At 39.5% G+C, this 27,373-nt stretch overlaps 1 protein-coding gene across 8 annotated transcripts in view; it reads left to right on the top strand.

The window, feature by feature from the left end:
* Positions 1–27,373, top strand: part of agap1 (ArfGAP with GTPase domain, ankyrin repeat and PH domain 1) — a 766,011-nt gene that overhangs the window by 507,907 nt on the left and 230,731 nt on the right. For all 8 annotated transcript variants that reach the window (XM_043693252.2, XM_043693251.2, XM_043693245.2 and 5 more), the window contains exon 9: positions 2,286–2,378. In XM_043693252.2, the coding sequence (XP_043549187.1) occupies positions 2,286–2,378 (93 nt within the window). The remainder of the gene's footprint in view (positions 1–2,285; positions 2,379–27,373) is intronic.

The following is a 27,373-nucleotide window of genomic DNA, read 5'->3' as shown; positions in this document are numbered from 1 at the left end:
AGTGAACATATAAAGAAGGGTCACTTGAGGAATGTACTGAAGACCTGCTACTATTTGTGGACCTGCACCCATGAATCAGTGGGATAATAAAGGTTGGGGTTATGTGAATGGTCCTGATATACAATCATTTCACTCACGTAAGGCCCTTGCAAAATATATGACTAACTTTGGCAGAAGTTGCATTCTGATTTTTGACTGTGCATTAAAAATTTTAAATCTCCATTAAAATATAGAGTCACTTAGCTGAAATCACCTTATCCTCTCTCCTCTCTTGAACTGCAAAATGTTTGCAGAATTTGCTATTTTTATTTCACATTTGCAACCCCCAAAGTGATTTTGAAAACTGCTGCAGAACTGGATTTCTGCCACTAGATGCCCTCGCTTAGCTATAATTCAGCAATGGTTCACATTCCCTCCAACACCATCCCACATTTTAATTAACATTTGCTCTACATCCTAATGACAGATCAAAGATACTGAGCCCTGAAAATAGCAAAATGTCTCTAAAAGAATGAATTGTCGAAAAATACAAATACATAAATATTGTTTAAATGTTATTTGAAAAGTGAAATTCAAGCAGTCAAGCATGCATTTTTGGTTTCCTGTCCATCACAATATTTTTAAACTCTTGCTATATTTAAAACATGACAAGTGGTGATTCACAGCGTGAGCTATGCTGAGATGTAATTACATTCAAGGACAAATTAAATCTTGATACTACTACCCACCCACTCCAGCTAAAAAAAAAGTTTAAATTAAAAACACATTCCTAATTTTGAAGCAGATCTGGAACTATGAGTTTATTTTTCCTCCTCTGTGGCCCTGAGTGGTCTTTGGAAATGTACATGCATGTTGCTGTTTGCTGTAAGATGCATTTATTTAGCCAAAGGAATGCTGAAGCTATTTGTACAATATACTGTCACTGGGGGAAAGAGTTCAGCTGAAAGATAGTAAGGAGATTGAGGAAAAGACCTCAGAAGACCAAGAGATAAAATATAATGATGAGAGTTGGCATGCTGTACTGTGCCCTGCTCGGGAAGATTTTAGTGCACAGTGATAGTGAAGTGTGCATTTTCATCCTGAGTTGATTTGGACTGTCAGAAACTGCAAATGATAGTTTCAGTTTGTGACCTTCAGAACTCTGGAAGTGTCTGAAAAGAGCATTTTCACCAATGATGTGTTGCTGTTTGTCGGTTTGTCACAGGTAATGGTAGTGACAAGAGATTGAAGTTATAAATTGAGGTTATCACACAAATTACATCAAATGAAGAGAATAGAATAAGTTGACAAGCAATTATTTCTAATGTATTATTGTAGCCTCCACACTTTCTGGTCCTGCTTATCATAGTCAGATGCTTCTATTCGACAAATGACACTAAGTGTGTATCTTATTGCAGGAGACCATTATAACATGTTTAAAACACTGACTATTTAAGATTTTTTCAAATATCTGTTTGCACCTGATTAACTGTACTGTAACTGTCTGAAGTGCATAGGAAGTTTTGTTTCTCCTTTCTTGATTTCAAACTTGGATGAGACAGCCTACTTCCACTGACCCCTGTGCAACACTATCTCCTCCAGGCCGACAAAAGATAAATGTATTCTGGGTTTCAAGTTGGTGGAGAGAAATCAGAGTTAGCGTTTCATGTCCAGTGACTCTTCTTCCGAACTGATGGTAGATAGGAAAAAGTTGGTGTTTCAAAACTTGGATTAGACAGCCTACCTCCCCTGGCCCCTGTGCAGCTCCACCTCCTCCAGGCCTATCTTTTCTGGCTTCCTATCTGGCTCTTGACCCTTTAGCCCTGTCTTCACAAGCCCTGCAATGGGTCCTGATTGCACTCCCTGCTCAGTTAGGATGGTTGGTTTTTAAAAAATCAGTTCTGAAGAAGGCTCACTGGACCCAAAACATTAACTCTGATTTCTGTCCACAGATGCTGCCTGACCTGCTGAGTTTTACCAGCAATTTCTGTTTTTGCTTCTGACGTCTCTTTCCCTGGATTTGGTACTCTGCAGAGTTCAAAGGCTGCTCATCTTCAGCTTCTTAGGGTGAAATAAATTCAGTTCCAATAATTCTCTGAAAAAAACAAAGAAGCGAATATTCATCAAACAAATAATGTAAATCTTCTGTCTCTCACTTATGTGACTCAGTAATGTAATGAGGGACTAAAAGTGCCATTAACATTTTGCAGTACTGTATTTAAATCAAGTTGTTCGTGCACAAAGTTTCTTGGTATCTTGTAACTTTTAATCCTTGCTATTTTACAATGGTCATTTTCTTTTTCTAGTCTCGAAAAGGAAGTGAGCTAGACAAGGAGAAGAAAAATCTTGACACCAGAGCAGACAGTATTGGGAGTGGCCGAGCAATCCCAATTAAGCAGGTAAGGTGCTGTTTTCCCTTTCTCCCCACTGCTCCTTTTAATTGGAGGCATGGAGCAACATGGTTTCAACTCTGTAACCTGCCTCTTGTTTTTTCCCCTCTCTCTGTTTATTTGATGCTTTCCATTTCATTAACATAGAAGTTGCACACTTGACATCAATTAGCTGGGCCCTAAACGTGCTAAAGTAAGATCATTAGAGTAAGATGCTCGCGACACCGTGGGAAGTATTAAGAACTGGGTCTAATTAACTGCAATCTGCAGCCCTATCTGCATATGGAGTGCTTCCAGCTTGGAATGCTTCAAAGACCAGCTTTGTCGGAGTGCCATGGTTGGAACTGAAATAGGCGAGTGTCTGAATCCGATCATTGAACAGAACTCTTGTGATCTCGTATATTGTTTGACTTGGCCCCAATTTGCCAATGCAAGAGGACATCTGAACACGACTACCTCCACTTGCCAAGCTGAGGCAATTAGTTCTGATAACGATGGCCAGTGCACTGACTATTTGCTCTTGTTTGCAATCTCTAATGAAGAGGCTTCAGTAACCCCTCAACTAATGTGCAAATTAACTTACTTGCTTCAATATGGGGGATGGGGAAATTCTTTTGACAGCTGCAAGTGTGGGCTTTGTGTCAATCTTCCCCATGCAATCAGGCAAAAAAGGTATTTTGACAGTCATGTGGTGTTTGTTCAGACAGAATCATTTTCTTTTTCTTTTTTGAATCCTGCTTTTTAAAATGAAGTTGAATGTTGTCTTAAGCAATGTAACATTGACATTCTAGGTTTATGTTGGCTTGACATGTGGAGTCTCATTGAGTTTCTTCTCTGAATGAAGCACAGAGCACACTGAGAGTTTTGTTTTTCACAATGGAATTCACAGAATAAGTTTCTTTCTTTCCTTTTTAAATCTAAATTTTAGATTTTTTTTCGCATTGGCAAATCACTAGCTGAAATACTTATACTTTTTCCTGTATCGCAACTTTTGCAGTTAACTCAATATCCTGCACACAAGACAGCTAGGAAATTTACATCAAAAGTAACCATACTACCCTTCTGCATCCTGACATACTCTCCCTATTTCAATAGGGAATAATGGACCCCCAGAAAGAGTTACTGGCTGAAATCTGTTCAAAATTTCGGTTGGTATATGTTTAGATATATAGGTGTATATATAAAATAATAAGATATGAGGAGTGAGAGGCTGAAATCTAATCGAGTGTTTGAGTGGTATACCGATGTATTAATCAGTACAATAATAGACACCCAAAAATAAAGTGCAAGCTAGCAACTTATAACAGGTATGCAGGAGTTAATTACTTCTCTTGAACATAATCAAAGGGTTTGGAGTGGTCTGTATGTCCAACAGTAAATGCCTGGGAGTGCATTATAGGTTGGAATCTAATTCAGGCTGGAGAAAGTGAGGACTGCAGATGCTTGAGATCAGAGTCAAAAAGTGTGGTGCTGGAAAACCACAGCCAGTCAGGCAGCATCCAAGGACCAAGGAACAATTCAATGATCCTGATTAAGAACTCATGCTCAAAACATCAACTCTCTTGCTCCTCTGATGCTGCCTGACTGGCTGTGCTTTTCCAGCACCACATCTGATTCAGGCATTCAGGTGAGCTCTCCTAACCATGACAGTGAACTCTGAACTGTTTAGAATAGCCATTGTAAAATTAGTAAATCAGTGTTGCCTGTGCTTCCTGGCTTATGGTGTACCTGTTATAAATGATCCAGACTTCCTATGGTCTAATATTTGTGTTCCAGTATTGCTCCAGATCCTTGTCTCCATGTTGACTTTCATTCAGAAACATTAATGGAAGGATTACCACTATCCCAGTTTCTTGAGGATGTCATTTGCAGTTGATTATCAGAAAATTCCATGTCAATCAATATTAGATTAGTGGGCCAATACCTCCACGTCGGCCAGCTTTGATTTTTGTGATAACTAATTAGAGTGGTGCATCATTTCTTCTGTGTGAATTCAAGAAGCTGAGATGTGAAACATGCCAAGCTGCCTTATTGCAGTTATTTATCTAATAATTCCAGTTAGGTAAGCTAAATTGATTTATTACAAGTATTTATTTATTCTCGATGACTGAAAGAGCTGCTTTCAGGTAAATTAGCGAAAGATTTTGATTAATTCCAATGTAAAGCAAACTCAATGTTTTCTAAAGAAGCATGCAAATGCTTTAAAAGCTAAGCAGAGGGAGAAAAAAATCACAAGAGGCTCTGCTTTGTCTTGACTGGGCTTGTCATTTATTAATTTTTCATAGCAGGAGAATCGTACATACATAATCACTTGATTGCAGTGGGAGTTGGCAAGGTCCTGTGGTCTCATTTGCATAAATCTTGTTAAGTCAATGGCAGTTAATGAAGTACAAATGAGCTCAAAGAAGGTGACATGGAAATGGCTGATGGCAGATGGGAAGTCTGTTTATGCGATCGCAGCTGTGTGTGTTTGCATGTGTATGCACACCAGTGTGTTACACACACATGTTATGCACTAGCTGGCTATGTGTTTGGGTTTTACAACATCCTCATATGATCTCAAAGTCCTCAAAGGCAAGACTGTGCCTGCTTTTCACATCAAATGCTGAGATGGTGAGTAAAGTTCTATTGATGTCCTCGGTACTGAACTATTTATAACCTGTTTCCCTATGCATGCTTTGGTCACACTAGGTCGTGGTGCTAGGTGCATCTCTTTGATTAGCCTTTTGTGCACTGAAGGAAATGGAGAACTGAGTCTATATCTCAGATACTGTCAAAACCCTACAGAGAGGGAGTTCGTGGAGATCATGTGGAATAAGATGAGTCGCCTTGAGAATTGAAGTAAATAAGGGGTTAATGGAAGTAGGTAGCAGGGAATGATGTTCAAAGAACAGTTGATACTAAACAAAGAATTGTAGTAGATGGCCAGCAATGCCTTATATTAAGAAGAAGGGGTAACTTAGGACAATAATGCTTAGAAGCCAAAAGGAGGCCAGCAGAGAGGAGGGTAGTGGATTAGATGTGAAATTTGGAGAAGAGTGAGGAATCACCAGTGAATTACATAGAAGGGAATAGTAAGCTGACAATAAGTTGCATGAAACAATGGAAGGGTGGTTGTAGCGTGTGTAGATAGAGAACTGAAGCCTGCTGGTGAGTTCCACTATTAAAACCAGGTGCCTGAAAGAAAATTAGTTAGTGGAAATGTAGTGCCAGTGGACGTTTATCAAGTAAAAAAGGTTACCATACAGCTATGTGAAGGTGAAGAAGAATAATAACAAAGTATTGGGCTGGTGGAGAATAACAACTGATGCTGAAATAGAGTAGCACTAGTAAAGAAAAGAAGACTGTTGGTGAATAGCACTGATGAAGAATGGAAGGTCACCAATGAATTGCATTGGTAAAGAATAGAAACTACTGGTGAAGAATAGAGGGGAGTTGGGGATCGAATAGTGAAGACTAGATTGCTGTGGGTGTACTGCTGTTGAAGAACAGAATTCAAATAAATGGTGCTGGTGAAAAATAGAAGACCAGCAGAGATAGCAACAGGCAGGAGAGAAGAACAAAGGTATGTTACATGGGCAGACTAGAAGACAATTGAAGAATTAAATTACACAGGCAGAGAAGAGTGCCAATTATGCTTGTGTTTTACAGTATACAAAGACTTTTCTATTATCCCTTGCACACATTGTTATCTTCTAATCCAATTATGTCCCACATATTGCATAATACAATATAAATGTTATCTGTGAGAAAATAGCCTTCAGGACAAAAGTTTTAGTTGGAAAATAGTTTCTTCTCACATAATCTGATGAGGAAACAGACTGTCGTTTGTCTCCCGTCAGCCTGTGTTAATAACAAGAAATAGATGGCCTTTTTAAGCAGCAGTTGAGTTCTACTGAAGACCCAATATTTGATGCTGGATGCCTACCCCTGTCTGAACAGATTCAAGGCTCTAGTGATTCATACGTGTAAAAGAAAGTTCTTCTGCCTTGGCTGAAAATCTCAATCTTAAAAAGCCTACCATTGAATTAATTTTTCTTGTAATTGTTTGATTTATATATACAATGCTTTTACCCTTCCTGTCTTGTCTGCTGCTTTCACACAAAACCAGAGTCTGACCCCTGTCTCTGTGTAAATGACACCAAAAGAGGGTGAATAGTGTTCCCATAGCCTGTTGAGATGACTTCACAAAGGTGAGGGAGGCTGCCATGTCTCATTGTAGTGCCTTGCTGCCTTGGCAAGCAGAGCTGTGATATACCCCAGGCGACCATGCATCATCTCTTTCGGATATCAAAGAAGTGATTCTTCTGCTTCCATCCAGCTGTCTGTAGCAATGTTTGATATCACCTATTCTTTTATTCAAACGTTTACTTACACACATAAGTGTCCTTGTAAATCTTCCTCCAAGTTCCAGGAAATTCCATGTGACCAGAAGCTTCTAATTGTGGACATAACCAGGCAATGATAATGCATGTACAAGTCTTCTTCACGGCCAATTGTTTATGATTCAGTTCTCGGCGTAAACATCGTTTAATTTGACACAAAGGGAACCAAGCTGGATTTGAAGTGGATATAAATGAACTCTTGTCTTCAGCTATCTTCCCTTTTTTCTTAAAAAAAATAGGTTTTCTCTAATTGATTTTAATGCTAATATTCCTTTTGATATTTTGTTTGAACATGGAGTGAAGATTATTGATCTGAGAAAAATTATTGACCTGTAGGGATTAGAATGCAAACTCTGGTGAAGTACTTGATTAAATCAGCTCAATTGGCTTAGATTTCTGGACTGTCTTGATTTTAAGTGTCTTGTGTTACCTGCTGCATCTGTACCAATATGAATCTGGCTCCCCTTGCACTGTAGCCTGAAATGACCAGACTGTCTGTAACTACTATATTTCTGTTTTCGTGAATCCAGACCCCATGCACTGTAGGGCTCAGTGGTCAGTGCGCTGTGTTACTGACTCTGTTTGAATTGTTGTTAGTCTAGCTCTCTTTGTCTCACTGTCAGATTTAATCACTTATTATAGCCAGGACACTTTAATGCCAACTTTGATTAATCAAATTCATTCACACTGCTGAACTCAACATTTTCTTCAGGTTTTTTCCTGCTTTCAGCACCCACAAAACATTTATTTAAGTGTGAATGGAGCATTTCTTTTTAAAGCATGATTGATGGGAGGTTGTTTCAAGCTGCAGTTAACATCCTTTTTTCTAGGCCAGAAGCCCCTGGTTCAAGTTCCATATGAGGAATTGATGGCCAAAAAAAGGTGCATTCCTATTGTGCCCTGACAGGTTGAGTATTGACTTATAAATCCATCCAACATACGCCTTTGGTGGGTGATAAGAGTGGGAGAGATTGTTGGTTAGCCATGTGATAGAAAGAAATTTAGAACCTTCACCATAACTGTTCATAGCACTACATTACAATGTGCATGTAAAAGTATATGTTACCACAACAACTCAGACTCCTTAAGGGGTCACTGTGGATTGGATTGGTGCCACTATGGTAGGTTTCAATCCCCAAATCAGAACCTCTTCACCTTCCCTGTGAAGGAGATCATGGGACTGTGGATCTGATGCCTTTCGTTCAGAGAACTGAAAAACAACAACAATGGATGCCAAATCTATCATCAGTAGACTTGGAGTCACGATAGTAGGTGAGAGTCCTGAAGAAGGGCTTATGCCTGAAACGTCGATTCTCCTGCTCCTCGGATGCTGCCTGGCCTGCTATGTTTTTCCAGTACCACATTTTTCAACTCAGGAGATGAATCCACACCAATCTTTAAACGTAGTGGCTACATGCAAAAATACAAATTTAATACTCAAAATGGAAATATCTCTATTTTATAAATGTTCCTTGTCCTATGCTACCAAGTCATGCTATTGCATTAAGAGAGGCAAGAATATCTTAGACATTGGTACCTACAAATTTTGCATTTTTTTATGTGTCTGTGAGTCATATTGCCAGAATCTTACACTCAAGGAGGAATGAATTTGATGTTGATATTTGCAGAAGTTGAATGTCTTATTTTGGCAAAAGGTTCCCAGTCTGGTGCACGTGGAGCTGTCAGAATAGTTTTCGCATGAAAGAAGTAAGTGGTACGTGATTGTTGAAATGTCTGCTGGCCAAGGCGGCAATAGTGTGGAGTGTAGCAGCTTTGTGTAACAATAAAACAAATGGGAAGCAGGGTTGTAATAGGGCCTTTGTCACTTTCTGGTCTCCCCTCTCCCCCTTCTTCTTCTGAAGGAGGTCTGATTCTTTCTGGAGCCCAATGTCACAGGTACCTGATTGCCTTTCAATACAGTCAAATGGCTGTTTATAGCCTGTGTATCTGCACTAAATCATGGGGCTGCTTGTCTGCTCTTAGTTTTAGAGCGAACCCCAATGTCGGTATACAAAAGCAAGTGAAGAGTGAGCATAAATGTTTGTCTTTGCCGTCCCTTCCCCACTCCCTTTTCATATGAGGGTGCTGAGCCGAACCTCAGCTTGAAATTCAATGTGAAATTGAACCTGATTCACTCCTGGTCTGAATTGCAACAATCCACATTCAGCTGCATGTTCATGCTTTTTGTATTGCAAGGGGTACACACACCATTATAGTTTAAAAATGTGCTAGAAAGTAGACAAGTGAAAGATGTTATCAAGAATAAAAAGCATAGAAAGCATGTTATTCACTTATTAGAAGTGGTCTCTGAGAATCAAATGATTTGGTGCTGCCTTTGAATCCATCCTGTTTTACAAGCAGCACCGGCTCCCCCTGTTAAAATTCGCAGTGAATCAAATTAAATTATACGGTTGATAATGAAAAAGTAAATGTATGAAGAAATGGACTCCGATTAAAATTCCCATTAGTCTCTCTACATTGTTAATGTATCTTCACAGGGAATATTAGGACACTGATGTGAAGGCAAAGCAGCAGGAGCAAGAATCTATATTTGAACATGAATCTATTTCAATGGCAGTGCTTTCAGGAGTCTGTAAGTTGCTGAGGGCAGTAAGGAGTCAGTGTTAAAAATTCAAGCCTTTTAAATTGCTTATTGTGTGTGTTTTACTGAGGTTGTGATAATAGTGTCTTTAATAGGATTTTCTTTGGTTTGAATAAAGCTTTCCTTTAAGAGAAACCTTGTAACTATGTTATTAGTGATTGTTGAGGTATTTGTCAGACTTGGAGATGGAGTGTGACCCCTGTAAACTCCTCCTTAAGCTTTTATGACCATGGGACTCAATAGTAAAGCCTTTTTTTAAAAAAAAAGCTGCTCGTAGAATAGTTAAAAGGCTGCACATTACTCAAATGTAAAAGATACAGTCTCCTGCAAGCAGCTCGTGATAAAATTGGACCTTGACTGGACCGTTAATTGATTTGAAAGTTCCCTCAGGCTTACTTGCTTGTTTTTTTCCCCCCTGCTATTGTATACGCGGTGTAGTCGCTATTCCCACAGCAGTCCAAATAATTCTTTCCAAGTAATTAGATAAACTGTGTCCTTACACCAGAAATGTGCGATGTATGTATGCTTCGAATTTCATAGCACTTAGATGGAACGTTGGGGATAGAATTCTGAACTGTACTCTGTTCAGTGCAGCCACTTATAACTAGTGAGTGATTTTTTTTCCCTCCCTTCTTTTTCTGTCCTTTTTTAACTACTCCTTCCTTTACTCTTTCCTTTTCTCATTTCCTTGCAATATTTTCTCCCTCTTGTACTTTCTCGTTCCTACACTCCCTCCCTCCACCCCTTTTGCACTTTCTCCCTCCCCATTCTCCTTCCAATTCCATCCCTCATGAAGGCAGCATTTCCGATGGGGATGTAATTCAAAAATAAGGTGGGGCAGGAGATAATTAACAAATGAAGGGGATAAAAATAACAAACTGAGTGTGTTTGCCATATGAAAAATATTGATCCAATCAGATTTCTGCCTGCTTAACCCCGAGAGAAAAACAGAAGATGCTTAAGATACTGAGCAAGTTGAGCAGCTCTGTGAAGAGAAAGGCAGTCCACGTTCAGGCCCTTTTTCCGAACCTCTGGACTAACTGATCAGGCTGGAGCATTGTCTTCTCCAATCATGTTAAATGTGCTGAGTTCATGAGTTTGAGCCAGAATTTATATTAATCGCCAAGTATGTAATGTGTGGAGAATGGAACCAGCAGCCTACTTTAAGGAGAACATGGTTTCAAGGCTCTGGTTAAGATAGTTTCCAACTTGGTGTTATTGTCTCGTTTAAAGTACAGTCACTAAATCAGGATTCCACAAGCAGCATGGACTGTGTCTAGCCTGAGAACTCTTGATGAGATAGGAATACTGATAGCTCTGCTTTCCATTCACATCTGACCAGAGTATTAGCGGTATATATGACATTATCATCTCACTCCCCTTCCTTAATGAGTATAACAATAAAGCTGAATAATTATTATCATATAATGACGCTCTGTTAAGCCTGAAACAGGTTTTTGAATGCAGAAAACTATTTTCATAAGGAGCTGCAAGTGGAAAACAGTTAATTTGTGTATGTGTCTTTCCACCTTTCAGTATTTAAAGCAATATAAAACCTGCCATCATATTGAACACCACAGGACACCATCCACAATCTTTATCTGAAACATCAATACTCCACGGACCTCAACAAGTTTCATCTTGATAATAGAACAGTTTAGATGCCACAAAAAAAGTAGCCATGTATTCTTGAGTTCTCTCTTCAACATTTTGTTCAGATTTATTCCCTGTTCTTGCTGTAACTGTGTTGTTGGCCAGGACTGAAGGAAATACTGGCTTGATTTTACCTTGTATCAGCACGTTCATGTATTGCCAGTGGAGACTCAGATATAGCAGCAGAGAGGATGGACACCAATTGAGTTTTCCGAACGGAACCTCCTTAACATGCGTGCTGCTATGCTAAAGAAAAAAGTACATGTACTTCATGTCCTCAGAACATCCTAAAGCCCTTTGCAACCAATGAAGCATTTTTTGAACAGTAATGATTGTAATCATTACGAAATATAGTGACCAATTTGCACACAGTAAGCTCCAACAAATAACAACGCAATGATGATCAAATAGTTTTTTTATGGTAACATTGTTTGGGAGGTTAAACATTGTTTAGGATTTCAAAGAGAACTCTCCTAATCGTCTTTGATTGGTGTCCAGGGATTTTTAATGCCCATGTGTGAAAGCAGATGCAGTTTAACATTCCATTAAAAAGATGGCACCTTCAACTGGGCTGGGTGTGTCTGTCTTGATTTCTGACTTGGAGAACGGAGTGCTACCCATTGAGCCATGGCTGATACCATTACCTACAAATGAATATACCAGTTATGAGCAAATGGCCATTTAACCCTGCAGGTCTGCTCGAACAATTGATGGCAATCTGATTGTTGTCACAACTCTAATTTCCCCCCTACCACGATACCTTTTAACTCTTTTGTTAATCAAAAATCTATGTAACTCTGCATAAAAGTTTTCAATGGCCCCACTTCCACTCCTCTCTGGAGAAGAGAATTTCACAGACCAATGACCTTCTGAAAGAAAATATTCCCCTCTTCTCCATCTTAAAAGGGAGATTGCTTATTCTTCAGCTGTGTGCCCTAACTCTAGTCTTTCCCACAAGGAGAAACATCCTCTCACAATTCACCGTGTCAAGTCTTCTCAGGGCCTCATACACTCAAAAAGATAATCTCTCATTTTACTGAACTGCTTCAAATGAATTTATATCCATTTCGAATAGGCAGACACAAATTATGTATGGTATTCGAGATGTGATCACGCCAGGGGCATTGTATGGCTGCAGTAAAGTTTCTGTATACCTCTAATTCTGATCTCTTTGCAATGAACAGCATTTCATTTGCCTTCCTAATTGCTTGCTGAATCCACATACTAGTCTTTTATGATTCATGTACCAGGACACCAGATCCTCTGTACACCCATCTCTCTCCATTTAAATAGTACACTTTTTTTTCTATTCTTCCTGCCAAAGTGGGCAAGTTTGCATTTTCCCACTCTGTACACTATCTGCCAATTATTTGCCCACTAACTCAGCTTATCTATATCCCTTTTCAGACACACTACCTCCTGTTGACAATTTACTCCCCTACATATATTTGGCTCATCAGCAAATTTAGCAACTATACTTTCCATCCCTTTATCCCTACATCCCCACATTGATGTGGTCTGTAAATATCTGAGGGCCCAGTACTGATCCCAGTGACACTCCATTATATCTTGCCAACCCCAAAACAACTAATTTATGTCTACTCTCTTTCATGCTAATGAACCAATCCTTCACCATGCTAATATGTTTAGTCCATGAGCTCTTACTTTGTAACCTTTGATATGGTACTTTGTTACCTGCCATCTTCTCAGTCAGTATGGTCTCAGTCTCGGCGACAGAGACCTCACCTTTCCAATGTCATGTGTGTTACAGCTTCTTAGATTAGATTAGATTAGATTAGATTAGATTAGATTAGATTAGATTACTTACAGTGTGGAAACAGGCCCTTCGGCCCAACAAGTCCACACCGCCCCGCCGAAGCGCAACCCACCCATAACCCTACATTTACCCCTTACCTAACACTACGGGCAATTTAGCATGGCCAATTCACCTGACCAGAACATCATTGGACTGTGGGAGGAAACCGGAGCACCCGGAGGAAACCCACGCAGACATGGGGAGAACGTGCAAACTCCACACAGTCAGTCGCCTGAGGCGGGAAATGAACCCGGGTCTCTGGCGCTATGAGGCAGCAGTGCTAACCACTGTGCCACCGTGCCACCCACAAAGTACTGGAGGATTTTGCAAGTTTACATTAAGATGAGAATGTCAAAGATGAAAGCAATTTTCAATATGTTTTCTCTAGGTTTTTGTTAGTTCTGGTTGTGTGCAAGCTGACTCTTAGTCTGCCCATAAAGACTCATTTGTTTCACTCTGAATGTGCAAAACTTTCGTAACTTCTCTTCACAATTGAAAGAACCGTTAGACATGTATGCCTGCATGCCTATCCATTCATGCTGGAATTTGGAAAGTTCAGTAGCCTGGCTGTATTTCTGGATTATGAGCAGTTATACAGATAATTACAGTTATAGGCATTCTATCAATTCCACAGAATTGCTTTGTTATCTGGGAAAGCTAGCTTCTCTAATGTGCAGCTTCTCTATATGTACTTCCAGCTATATATACAATAAACAGTAGTATTTCTGTACCTCTGAGCCAAAAATGATGACAGTTGTACTGTCATTAATAAATTAGCAAGATTTACAAGCATTGTTTACAGACTCTGTTTGCCCAGTGAAATTGTACTAGCAGCTGTTTTGTGGTACTAATTAACAGCTAATTACCAAAAAAACAGTTTGTGTGTTTGCCAATAAACTGACTCATGCATTTTTCAAAGAATGCTTGCAAATTAATTTGCATGGTGCAGGGCCAGTTCAGTGAATAAACTTAGAACCTGGGAATGAATTTGATATTGTCACTCGCAAGGAAAATGCTGCATTCTCTTGGATTTCTCATACCTGCTGCCTTTTGTACTTCGGATTGGGAAAACTGGAGTCATCAGTAACTAGGGGTGCACTCGGACTTGGGTTGAACAAACGTCAGTCTGTTCATAGTAAGGATGTGATTTTTGTTTCAATTCATTCTTAGAATGTGAACAGTAGCAAGACCAATGTTTAGTGTCTGTTCCTAGTTGCCATTGAAAAGGTAGCTGTGATTACCTCAGTTCTTCAGCATAGTATAAATGGAAAGGTATGAGCAAAACGTGGCTCTGAGCTTCTTGCCAATTGTGAGGATGGTAATGACTTTGTAAGGAGGTCCTGAGCCACTTTCTCAACAGTTTTACAAAATTATAGTATTCCAGTTCTGAAGAAAAACTTTGTGGGGATCAAAACATTAACTCTATCTCTCTGCGGATATAGCCAGACCTGCTGAATATCCCCAGTACTGTTATTGTGTCAGAATTCCAGCATTACAGTACCAATTAGTTTTGGTGGTTTAATGGGTTGGACCTGTGACCTTCTGGTTCAGAGATAATTGTTGAGTTATGCCATTTTGCTCTATAACTCAAATTGAATCCTATGGCTTGGTGTGAAACGTACCTAGGGGCACATACTGAAATATTGAGGATGCTTTTCAGTTTGTTTCTATTATATTTGAATTCCTGCAGAAAGTTCCAACAAGCATGTTCTGTTTTTGTTGAGTTGATATGCCCATTTCTACTCCACAAAATACTACGTTGCTATCACTTTATTCACTAAATAATTTGATAAACATAATGTACAACACCATGGGTGTCCACCCGAGATGGTGCACAGCACCTCTGACATGGAGGCAGTTTCTTGCTACTATTCAGTACTATCAGCTAGTTTCTGTGGTTTAATGGGTTGGACCTGTGACCTTCTGGTTCAGAGATAATATTGAGTCAGAGTTCACCAATAAGCATATCAAACCCAGGGCCACTCGGGAAGGCTCCAGCATGGGGAAAAATGGTTGAATACGATTCTGGTATGATGCTGCCTCAAATAGCTCTCAAATACAGTACAATCACTTTGCTACAGGACGTTGCATCCAATGAGTATTAAGACTGTACAAAAATAATTTGTGTTTAGCATCTATGCACCTTTAGCATATGAACATTGCCCAAAGCATTTCGTAGGAGCATTGTCAGACTGAACTACAATTTGACATTGGACCCTATAAAGCAATATTACTGAATAATGAGATAGTCTATTGAATCTTTTTGTCTTGCTAATTGTCCTTATGAATGCAAGATGAAAAGCTGCAACAAAATGTCTTTTTTAGCAATGCCCAAGGGTTCAGTACTCCTGTATAAAAACATGTTAAGACAAGTAACTGAAAGCTCAGTCAAAGTGTTTTGTTTAAAGCAACATTTTGAATGACTGGAGAGGTACAAAGATGTTGAGGTTGAACGTGGGAATTGCATAACTGAGGGCTGAGGCAGCTGATATTACAGCTACCAGTGATGAAGCAAATGAAATTTAAGATGCCTAAAAGCAAGAATAAAGAGATGTGTTGCAGGATTTCCCCAGTTAATCTGTTGTCTTGCATAAGCAGAATTTCATCATTAGGTGAATCAAGTTACTGAAAACCTCCTTTGGAGGCAAGTTTATTCTTGCCCAATGCAGATGAAATTATAATTTGCAAATAGTAAGCTGCCATGACATGGAGTAATTGAGGCAGTTACCATAGAAGTGTTCAAGATAAAGCTTCAAAAGTACATGAGGGAGAAGGATATAGAATGATGGGTAAATGAAGGGAGGGAAATTGTGCAGAGCTTAAGCACTGGTATAGACCAGAAACAGAATTGGACCAGCCATAAAAATACTCGAGCTTCCAGAGCTGATCAGAGACAGGAAATTTTGCAATGACTAACTCACCACCTGCTTTCCCTCAATCTCTGCACCATCTACAAAGCTCAGGTTAAGAGTACGATGTAATACCCTCACTTGGGCACACATTCACACATGCACACTCACTCCCTCTCTCTCACACACGCTCTCTCACACGCACACACTCACTCACATGCTGTCTTTCACACACACACACACATGCGCTCTCTCTCTGTCTCTCTCACACACACAAACATTAATATACACTTCAGTGATTCAAGCTCAACATGATGTCAAGAGTGATTAGCTGTGAATCATATATGCTGACTTAACCAGTGACACCCATGAACAAATACTTTATTTTTAAAAAGGACCAGTAAAGAGTGAAGCTCACTTTTGCGGTCATGTGCTGAGTGTATCTTGGGAGATACTGTGGCACCATGGTAGTATCTGCTCTGGCCAGCTATCTGGGCCAAATGGCTTATTTCTTTGCCTTTAATTATGCATAAATCATTGTACGTTGAGACCCTACCTCTGTTGATCTTTCAGTTGCCCAATTTAAAGATCCTTAAACGTTGCAATGGGATTTCTGCCCATATTAGAGCAACAGGGAGAAATCGCAGTTAAGCTGGTTGCTTAATACAGGGACATTAATGTTATTTACTTTGCAGTTCATTCCTTTACCCTGCCAGTGGCAGCTGACAGGCTGTAATTTCATGTCTTGCAATGAAAGATGTCCTGAAGTCTGCTTCATTCACTAAGGCAGAATTTAATTAAATTAACTACTGTCTTAATGGTACTACTGTGTACTTAATACCTCCTGTCCAGTTTGAAATTTAAAGATGACAAAATTTGCCTCATGTGGGATTTTTCAACTTTATTCAGTTTGCTTTTATTTAACATTACACAGAGGGACTGTTACATTTTTTAAAAATAGCTGTCATTTCTGCCTGTTATCCAGAGGTGCTTTGTAGTTACAGTGGTTGTGATGAATGCTGCCCCCTACCCATGGGAAATGGTCATTGCTGGTGAGGCTGTCATTAATGCCTTTCTCTAACTGGCCTTGAGTAGGTGCGTGTGAGCTGCCTTCTTCGACCTCAGTGGTCTGAATGGTAAAAGTGCTTCCAGTCTTGTGCTAGGAAATTAGTTCTAAGCTTGAACCCAGTGAGTTACTACATCTAGCAACATCAAGTCGGGATGGTGAATGATTAGGAGGAAAATTCAAATGTGGCAGAGTTTCCATGCACCTGCAGTGTTTTTTTTTCCCCAGAGGTGAATGTTGCGATATAGGAAGTGCTGTGCAAGGAATATTGGACTGTTGTTGGAATGCATCTTGTAGATGACACACATTGCAGTCGCAGTGACAAGGTCTGGGAGTTAAGTGGGATTTTGCATCCAAGTTCTTCGCTCTGAGCATCATTGCCTTGAACCATTTTACCACAGAGAGTGAAGACTGAAGCAGAAACCTTTTGAGATGAAAAACCAATGGTCCTGTAAACTGCTGATGAAGTTCTGTCCTTTTTTTAGGTATTAATTTAATACATTCACTTTTATTTAAAAAAAACTCAAACCGAGATGGCTAGTTTTGTGCATTTTGTATAAATGAAGATGGCCCAACACACAGGGCAATGCAATTAAGTACAAAATAAAGGATGATGTTACTGATGCTCCAAGATAGTCTTGCGGTTTCCAGGAATTTTTGCTTTACTATTCTTTCATTGAATATGGGCATCACTTGCAGGGCTGACCATTTGTTGCCCATCCCTAGTCAACCTTGAACAGAGTGGCTTGCTAGGCTCATGTCAGAAGGCAGTTGAGAGTCAACCACATTGCAGTGTGACTGCCTGGTTAGGTGAGGATGACAGATTTTCTTCCTTAAAGGACATGAGGGAACCAGTTGGCTTTTTGCAAGATTTGATGATAGTGATGGTAGCTATCATCACTGAGACTCGCTTTATGATTCAAGATTTATTAACAGAGTACAAGTTTCACCAGTGTCATGGTGAAATTTGAAACCTTGTCCCCAAAGTATTCAACTGGGCCTCTGGATTAATAATCCAATGGTGTTACCACTATGCCACCACTTCAATTTTGAAATTAATTTCCTGGGCAATGCTGTGAGCAGTGCACAAGGAAGATTACAGCAGAATTGAAATCAATTGAAATGTTGTTGTGGTTCTGTTCACCAAGCTGGAAGTTTTTGTTGCAAACGTTTCGTCCCCTGGCTAGGTGACATCATCAGTGCTTGGGAGCCTCCTGCGAAGCGCTTCTTTGATGTTTCCTCCGGTGTTTATAGTGGTCTGTCCCTGCCGCTTCCGGTTGTCAGTTTCAGCTGTCCGCTGTAGTGGTTGGTATATTGGGTCCAGGTCGATGTGTTTGTTTATGGAGTTTGTGGATGAATGCCATGCCTCTAGGAATTCCCTGGCTGTTCTCTGTCTGGCTTGCCCTATGATAGTAGTGTTGTCCCAGTCGAATTCATGTTGCTTGTTGTCTGCGTGTGTGGCTACTAAGGATAGCTGGTCGTGTCGTTTCGTGGCTAGTTGATGTTCATGTATGCGGATTGTTAGCTGTCTTCCTATTTGTCCTGTATAGTGTTTTGTGCAGTCCTTGCATGGTATAAGAACACCGAACGGAGAATTCACTACAAGGGTATACAGGAAAGCCACACACACAGACCAAGTCCTAAACTATGAAAGTAACCACCCCAACACACACAAACGAGGCTGCATCAGGACACTATTCAAAAGGACCACAACACACTGCAGTACACCAGAACTGCAAAAAGAAGAAGAGGAACACCTATACAAGGTATTCGCCAAAAACGGATACCCGCGCAACTTCATCAACAGATGCCTAAGAGAAAGACCACGGAACGAGGACATACCACAACCAAAAGGACTAGCCACACTACCATACATCAGGAGCATCTCAGAACTGACAGCCAGTCTACTGCGACCCCTAGGACTCATAACGGCACACAAACCAACAGCCACGCTCAGACAACAACTCACCAGAATGAAGGACCCGATACCCAACATGAGCAAAACTAATGTAGTGTACAAAATACCATTTGAATAGTGGAAGATGAATTTTGCTCTGTGTTACATTTTTGAAAATAATTGCTGAACTGGTACGGTTTGATTATTTGGGTGTCCCTCTTTATTTTGTGATCCCTTAATGTTTGATGATATCTGAACTTCCTTCTTTCCCTTTCCACACATTCCCTAATGTTTAAGTCGAGGCACATATCACAGTTTCCAAGTCTCTTAAGTCATGGGGCAGCAAACCTCGGAACCATTACCTCATGCTTTCCTTCTGATAATTTCTAAGCTTTTAAAGTGCAACTTAGTATTACCTAACCATAACTTTATGATTTACTTGACCTTCTCTTATTACCTTTTTCAATCTTGGCAATGAAAGACTTGCACTAATAGATCCTTTCACAATTTCATGATGTCCCGAAGAGCTTTACAGCCAGTTAAGTACTTTTGAAGTGCAGTCATTGTTGTAAAATGGAAAAGAGAGCAACCAATTTTCTCACTGCGAAAGGAAAGTGAGGCATTGAAAAGTGGGGAGAGTGACTTGAGGGGAGTGAGTGGTCTGAATATGTGAAGCAGATCTGAAAAGGAAGAAGGGGACTGCCAATAGGAGAAAACAGTTCTAAACTTTTCAAAAAAGGGATATTTGTAAACTGAAGTAATGAAATCCTTGCAAATTAATAAGGAATCTGTAGCTTAAAGCTGTGGGAGTTCAGGAGTTAATATTGGGAGTAGTGTGAATGTAATAGATGCAATTAAAGTAAACACTATTTCATTTGAATAATTCCATATTGAATTTTTATTTCACAAAGATTTGTATATGTGTTATTACAACCGTCTTTGAGTGATGGCTTTTGCTCTTGGAAGATTTAGTTTTTAAAAACAAAATAATTTGTTGCTAACTTACACCAGCTCTCTTGTCTCATTTTAAATACTGAGGTGTCTAGGCAGTTAATGCTTCATTCTGTGTTGTGGCTTTAAGTACAATGGACTGGTGATTTTTGTTAATATTGATGAACTCTTCTAATTTTGCTTCTGTATGAATCCAAATTCCCAAAATATCAACACAAACGCAGACCATATTGTTACTAAGTGACTATCATCTACCAAAGACATTAGTGAGATTCAAAAAGGAGCCCATGAAAACTAAAGTAGTAGACGCCAAAAAATCATAAGGTAGACCCAAAAATAAAAAAGGCCTACAATAATCAGCAATGTAATAATGCTCAGTTCATTTTTTTGTGATGTGGACTGAATGTAAATATTGACTAGAACATCGAAGAAAATGTTACTTCTGTTCTTCAAATTAGTGCTGCAATATCTTTTACATCTATTCAAAAGGCCAGGCAGACCCCCAGTTGAACATCTCACCTGAATGATAGTAAGTCTCTCAGTACTCCATTTGAGCATCAACTTCTTGTGCCCACATTTCTGGAGTAGAGCAGAGAAAATAGTCCTACTTGTGAAGCCATGATTGAGAAAATTGTTGCCTCAAATACATGGACAGGCTTGAAGAAACCATTCCCAGCAAATGAATGCCAGGTTTCTGAATGCCTGCTTGTCATAACAGTTGTTAAGAGAGGGTTAAATGGACTGACCTAAATGGAAAGTGATTGTGGTCTTGATTGTTTGTAAGAAAGTACTCGCTGCTCAAATTTTATCTCTTAATGAATAGAGACTACTGAAGTAAGGTTTGGGTAATTGAGTTTATAATTAATTACCCATAACCCTCATCTGATAAACTGGTTGCAGTGATTTTTTTTTCCCTCTTCTTTTCCTGCGCTCCCTGGGGCCTGCCCTTCTTTGTCCTTGTGTTGACAGGTTGCACTTATCACTGTTCTTCTTAAGGCCTCTACCCTCTCTCTCTATTCTGTGGTCACTTCTCCCTTGTTGAGAGTGAGTTTTACAATCACAGTGACTGTCTAGGGGTCAGATGATGAATTAGCCATAGGAGGTAACATTAAGGTTTATTACAGATCAGCCAGCTGATAGGGCGGAACTGTCACTGTTTGTCCATCATTCTGCTGTGGCACTGACTGGCTACAGACAGCACAAGACAAAAGGGACTACCATCTGAGATTTACAGAAAGCAAGAGACCAAGTATTCATGACACAAAAAGAGCTGCTGTCTTTTCAGTTTGTTGAAATTAAAAGTGACATGCCTGATTTCATTGCTATCTGTATTCGCATTCTTCAAAGTGCCTAATAGTTCACTAATTTAACCTATTGAACAACAATGGCATTTTATACATTTTAGAACTTAAATAAATTCACTGAATTCCCTAAAATTGCTGCACCCGAGTGAAGGCAAATACAATTGTGTAAAATACTGAACAAATTAATACTGCATTCAATAGAATATGGGTTTCAGTATGCAGTTTCTCATTGTATCGACAACTTTAACACATTAACGAACTAATTTTAGTCAAATTCATATTGAAATCCTTCCTTATTTGTATTCCACTGCAGAAAATAAATGTATGAAACTTAGAATTAGCTTATTGTCACCTGAACTCATATGAGTACAGTGAAAAGTTTACAAATCACCACTAACAGCACCATCTTAGGTACAAGTGTGCCTTGATACAGATCCTTAAGTATATGTTTTTAGGGGAAAATTAGAAAAATTAAGAAATAAAAAGTTCAGCATGACAGATTACTATGCCATCTTAGGTAAAACTTCCTACGTTCCAGGGAAAGAAGTCCCAGCTTATCTAGCCCCTCCTCATAACGCAAAACCTCCAATCCCAGTAGCATTCTTGTCAATATTTTCTGAACCATCCAATTTAATAATATCCTTCCTATGGCATGGTGACCAGAACTATACACAGTACTCCAAAAATGGCCTCACCAACATCTCAATATTGCATTCCAACTCCTAAATTAAATGGTCTGAGCAATGAAGGCATGTGTGCCAAACATCGTCTTTACCACCCTGTCTAGCTGGAGCAGGTGGTTCACATTGTGAAATTGTTAAATTCGATGTTAAGTCCTGAAGGCTGTAAGGTACCTCAGTGGAAGTTGAGGTGTTGTTTCCCCGATAGTGTTAACCTTCATTGAACCAGATCTGAGATAGAAACGTTGGGATGGAAACCAGTGGTGTGTTGAACAGACAACTGGAAGCTCGGTCATTTTTACAGCACCCCTGAATAGCCTTGTTCAAATTTTAATATTCTACCCTGTTGTTCTGGACTCTTTCTTCCGCCCCAATAATCCTGCTCAATCAGAGCAAATGGTCTTTCTATATCAAATCTTTTAATCATCTCAAGCACTTCATTAAATCAACCTTTAGTTTTCTACACTCAAGGGAATACAAGCTTAGCCTTTATAAATTTCTCCTCATAACAACCTTTTCAACTGGGAAGCTTGGTTGTGGTAGATGTTATAGGAAGACTTTTTTGTTCTACAACATGATATATTTGTATAATTGCAGGGTCATATTTTCCAGATCATAAGCAGTTTCATATGTTCCTCTTTGGTTTCTAACTTTTAGTAGACTGGAGAAGCCATCAGCCGTAGAATATAAATTGGACAGGAAGTCAATAGGAATTTGTAATTAAAATAGGTTAGTTAATGGGTCATCTTCATGTATTCAATGAAAAACTAAACATTCAAACACATTCTGATGAACATGATTTTATTTAGTCCAGTATTTATGGGTTTGCTTTTGTTCAGTCTTGTGGTCATTCAGCAGTGTGTATAAATAAATAAATACACACTGAGGCACTCTCATGAATGAACCTGCAAGATGAAACAGTAAAATACTTGAAGAATCCCTTGATTCAGAGAGTTTTTTTTTCAGTACTTTGGGGACTGCCAGTACTCGTGCAAATTCAATGGATTATTTACAGGAAATGTTAAACCTTGATAATAACTTGTAACTTTTTCTCTAAAACCCTTGCTTCCTGTCTTGTAACAGCTTATTATACAACTCTTTCTCCTCACATCTGACATCTGAAATTGTTATTATTCTTTTGTGGTTTGAACATTCCTTAATCATTACCAAAAAGAGATATGAAGTTGTCTTTGACTTACACTCATTAGGACTGAAGCCTAGAAAACCACCTTTAGAAAGGGACAACTATTTAGAGAGGGACAGCACGGTGGCACAGTGGTTAGCACCAGGGTGCCAGGTTCAATTCTAGCCTCAGGCGACTGTCTGTGTGGAGTTTGCACATTCTCCCCATGTCTGCGTGGGTTTCCTCCAGGTGCTCCGGTTTCCTCCCACAGTCCAAAGATGTGCAGGTCAGGTGAATTGGCCATGCTAACTTGCCCATAGTGTTATGTACATTAGTCTGGGTGGGTTACTCTTCGGAGGGTTGGTGTGGACTGGTTGGGCCAGAGGGCCAGTTTCCACACTGTAGGGAATCTAATCTAATCTAAAACATGACAAGAATGTGCTGATTGGTTGGGCTATGGTTGGCATTGAGATGCAGTACGAGCTGTTAACTATCAGTCTTAACTGATTACATTCAAACCAGGCAAGTTGCCTTTATTGGTCACATTTTTGCTTTGGGAATGCAGCTGGATTGCTTATCTCCATACTTCGTTCGTTCTTCTTTGAGAAAAGGTATAATGTGTAGACATACTTCTTTTGTCTACAAAGACCAGACTCCTTGTGAAACTAAGTGCAGGTTTCAGTTTGTGCAAACAAATCACACTGCAAGTGTAACCTTAACTTTGTACACTCATCAAGCCAAGACATTCTTCCTTGTTTGTGTCTTGAGGTCGATCTAATTTTGCACATTAAAGCATTCCACAACAAATTACTTCGAATTGCCTCATTTGATGGGATTGCAGTCCGAATATAGACTTAAATAGCATCTTCTATGACCACTCGATACTCTAAAGTACTTTACAGCCAGTGGTGTATTTTTGAAGTGTTATTTCTTTTGCCTGAAATAGAGAAGCCAATTCGCACACAGCAAGCTCCCATAAAATGTAATGAGATAATAGTCATATTTTAGTGATGATGATTGAGGGATTAATATCGATTATGACCACATCTTGGTCTGCTTTGAAATAGTGCCATGGGGTCTTTTAATCCATCTGAAAGAGCGGGTGATCACTCTGCTCATCCAAAAGATGCAGCCCTCTTGTTTTTGAAAAGGACCAGAACTTAGAATCTCCCAATTCAGATGAGAACATGACTCACTGTACTATGACTGACATTAAAATACCAGAGTTTCTCAGTAGGCCTCAGAAATGACGATGCACACGAAATTCTATCTATTTTAGATACCCAGCTAACTAAAGTAAGAGAGAAATGAATTTGTCGAGAAACATTTTCTAAATATAACAAGAATGCTATGTTTGAAACGGCTTACAGCTTGTTAGGTTTTCATTGTAACCTAACGATCTGCATTCTATTGAGCTACTCTGCCCGAGACTACATATTGAATAGGTACCTCTTTTCAAAAAAGAAATCATACCCATCCAGGTTGCCGGATTAGCCAAGCTAGACACTTCTGAGGATTTTCAGTGCAAGGGCACCAATTTATGTTTTAAAATTAGTTGTGTTGTTTTTAGCTTGAGGTTAAAATCTTCTAGGAGAAAGTGAGGACTGCAAATGCTGGGGATCAGAGCTGAAAATGTGTTGCTGGAAAAGCGCAGCAGGTCAGGCAGCATCCAAGGAGCAGGATGCTCCTGCTCCTTGGATGCTGCCTGACCTGCGCTTTTCCAGCAACACATTTTCAGATTTAGCTTGAGGTTGTTTTATTCACTTGTGACCGAGAGAACGTTATGGCATGAGTTGCATTTGGCAAGGCACTGAACAGAGGTCAGGTTATTTTAGATGCTGGGAGTAGAAAGGTTGAGGGTTAAATGCATAAGACAACATGAATCCATCAAAACCTCAACTGGTCTATTCAGCAATTGTGGACCCTCGTAACTTGACCAATAGTACTGCAGTGCCATAGAAAATTGCTGTTCAAAATTCAAGAATACAAACTGAAGCAGAATGCAGCAAATCGCACAGTGTTGCAGTGTTTCAAACCTTAATACTGTATTTGCAATGGGATCATTGAGCAAAACAAGACACCAATTGGAATTAATTAACTTGAGACATGCGCTGGTATAGATTGAAGCTCAGTTACAGGGAATAGAGACCAATACTGCTCAGAGAACTGTATGCTGTCTTGTTCCAAGTTCAGAATAATTGTGGCTCTCTTGTATTCTAATTTTCCTTTGCTATTTCAGGATGTCAGTCATACTAAACATTTGCTGTTGGTGATGAAAATCTGAAATAAAAAACATAGGGTTCTAACTACTCAAGTCAGGAAGGCAATCAGCTGGTAGTTCTAGTTTAAGTCTCTTAATATTCCACTCCGAAGCAAGATTCTTCAGGCCCAAAAGTTTGACGATCTGAATTTTGTTCCCTCAGTTGTTGAGTGTTTCCTACTTTCTCTGTTTTGGCTTTGTTCAAAGCTCCCTTAACAAGGCCTGATTTCCCGATTAATAGGCAAGGGTGGGAACCTGCTCCCAGTCTCCAATCTGCTTCTTTTATAGCTTGAGGATGCCACGGTGAGCTTGTCCACGAGGAATTTTCTTTGTTCCCCTGTTTCTCTGCAAATCTTCATTCTTGTAATACCTAACCAAGTTGGACATTTCATTATATTGAAAATCTGGGACCCAGATCCAGAGAATGGCACCTCTGAAACACTGCCACACCAGTGGAACATATACTGTTGGCAACTCTTAAGCAGAAAAGATCAGCAGAAAGGTGATATAAGAGTGTTTTAGTGTGAGGTTTTAAAATATGGTTTTGATAACAAATGTTTTCATGTTAAGTGGAAAAGTATTCACACTGAAAATGGAAAAATGTATATTATTTTCAAGCCTTTACCACAAATTATGTGTGGAAATGATCAGATTAAATGTGAAGTAAATCTGTATGTGCACCCTACCCCCGCATTGTTTACTACAGTTTCAAAAGAATATCGGTGTAACATGTTAATTGTCTATTATAGCTGTTGCTGAAAGCAACCTATCGCCAGAATGATACCAAGGCTACAACAGTTAGGTTACAAGGACAGGTTAGGCTTGTAGGAATTGATAAAGATAGAGAGAAAGTATGTCCTGTCATAGAAGGAGTTTTCAGAACAAAGGGGCATAACATTAAAACTAAAGCAAGGCCATCAATTTGTGAAGCCCTTCATACAAAGGGTTGTGGATACCGGGTCTCTCTCGACGCAAAAATGACTTTTCAAGACTGGGAGGTCAATTAAAAATTACAAAATTGCGATCAATAGAATTTGTTTCGCAAGGCTATTAAAGTTATAGAACCAAAGTGGATAATTGTAGGAATAATTAAGATCCAGATTAATGTGATTAAAGCTTCTTTTTGTATCCATTTTGTGCTTTACAGCCAAATGTCTATGAATATTGTGACATTGAGGGAAAAGGCAGTTGCTACATTTGACTGTTCCAAAATGCTAGTTGCCTTCAATAATACCAAACAGTAAGGGCACAGCTTGTTTCAAAGTTTTCATCAGATTACTGAAAACAGTTAGAGTTAGTGACCAGTCAGTTTTGTCAGTCAGAGCTAGTCAGAAGAGAAGGTTGCTCTGTTTGCCCAATTAGTCAGGTTTTGAGGAGCAGGAAGAAGAGGCTCCATTCCACAGTGGTACTGCTGTAATAGGATCAGATCCATTGAGCCTCAGGATGGGTCTTGTGAGTCAGCCAAATCAGCTAAAATTGGGGGTTAGGGTTCAGATAAAGCCTCAGAAGTTGTGGGGGCTCAGAAGAAATCATGAGCCATTAATTATTCATGCAACTGAGAACGAGGATAAAGGAAGCCCAAAAGAAATGTTTGCTTTGTGCAACTGACCAAGATTAGAGATTGGAAATATAGGTTCAGAACCAACTTGGTGAAGCTAGCTATATGTGAAAAGCTGAAATTGTGTCTGTGAGTTGGCGCTGGAATGTATTTCAGAATTCAGGGTTGAGGCCCACAGTCCAAGTTGGAAGAGTAAACAACCAAATGTCAACTGGTGCTAAGGTCAAGGATGTCACAGAATGGTACTGATGACATAGGTAGCTGGTCTGGCCTACATGAGAGTCCAGACCCACAGCAGTATGGTTGGTTCTTAACTATCTTCAGGGCAATTAGAGATAGGCAGTACATGCTGGCCTAGCCAGCAATGCCCAAATCTGGTGAATGATTTTGATTAAGTGTTGGAATTTCTGGAGCTAGGCAGAAAGTAAGCCAAGAGCTCTAAATTAGTAATCTCTAGATTACCCCAGGTGCTGCATGCAGGTCACTATGAGAAAGGAAGATAAGGTAAATGGACATGTGACTGGAAAGATAGTGCAGGAGGGAGGTTTTTAGATTCCTGAGACACTGGGACTGGCAATGGGGGAGATGGCACCTGTGCACGCCAAACAGATTGCATCTGAACAGGGCTGAGTCTAAGTTTCCTACTGAGTTTTGCAAGTGCTGTTGGCGAGAGTATAAACTAACTCAGCAGGGCGAACAGGATATTAGAAAGTAACATCAACATGCATGAAATACTGAGAGAAGCCGATAACATTAAAATAGAGAATAGTAAGTTAATAAAAGGAATTAGAAGTAAGGGAAAAATGAATGAAGTCTAATCAGAGTTACATTGTATGTATGTGAATGCACAGAGTATAGTA

The sequence above is a fragment of the Chiloscyllium plagiosum genome, unplaced genomic scaffold, assembly GCF_037043375.1.
Source record: "Chiloscyllium plagiosum isolate Xiang-an unplaced genomic scaffold, Cpla_swu_hap1 HiC_scaffold_7, whole genome shotgun sequence".
NCBI classification, from domain to species: Eukaryota; Metazoa; Chordata; class Chondrichthyes; order Orectolobiformes; family Hemiscylliidae; genus Chiloscyllium; species Chiloscyllium plagiosum.
This window is presented reverse-complemented; position numbering and strand designations above follow the sequence as displayed.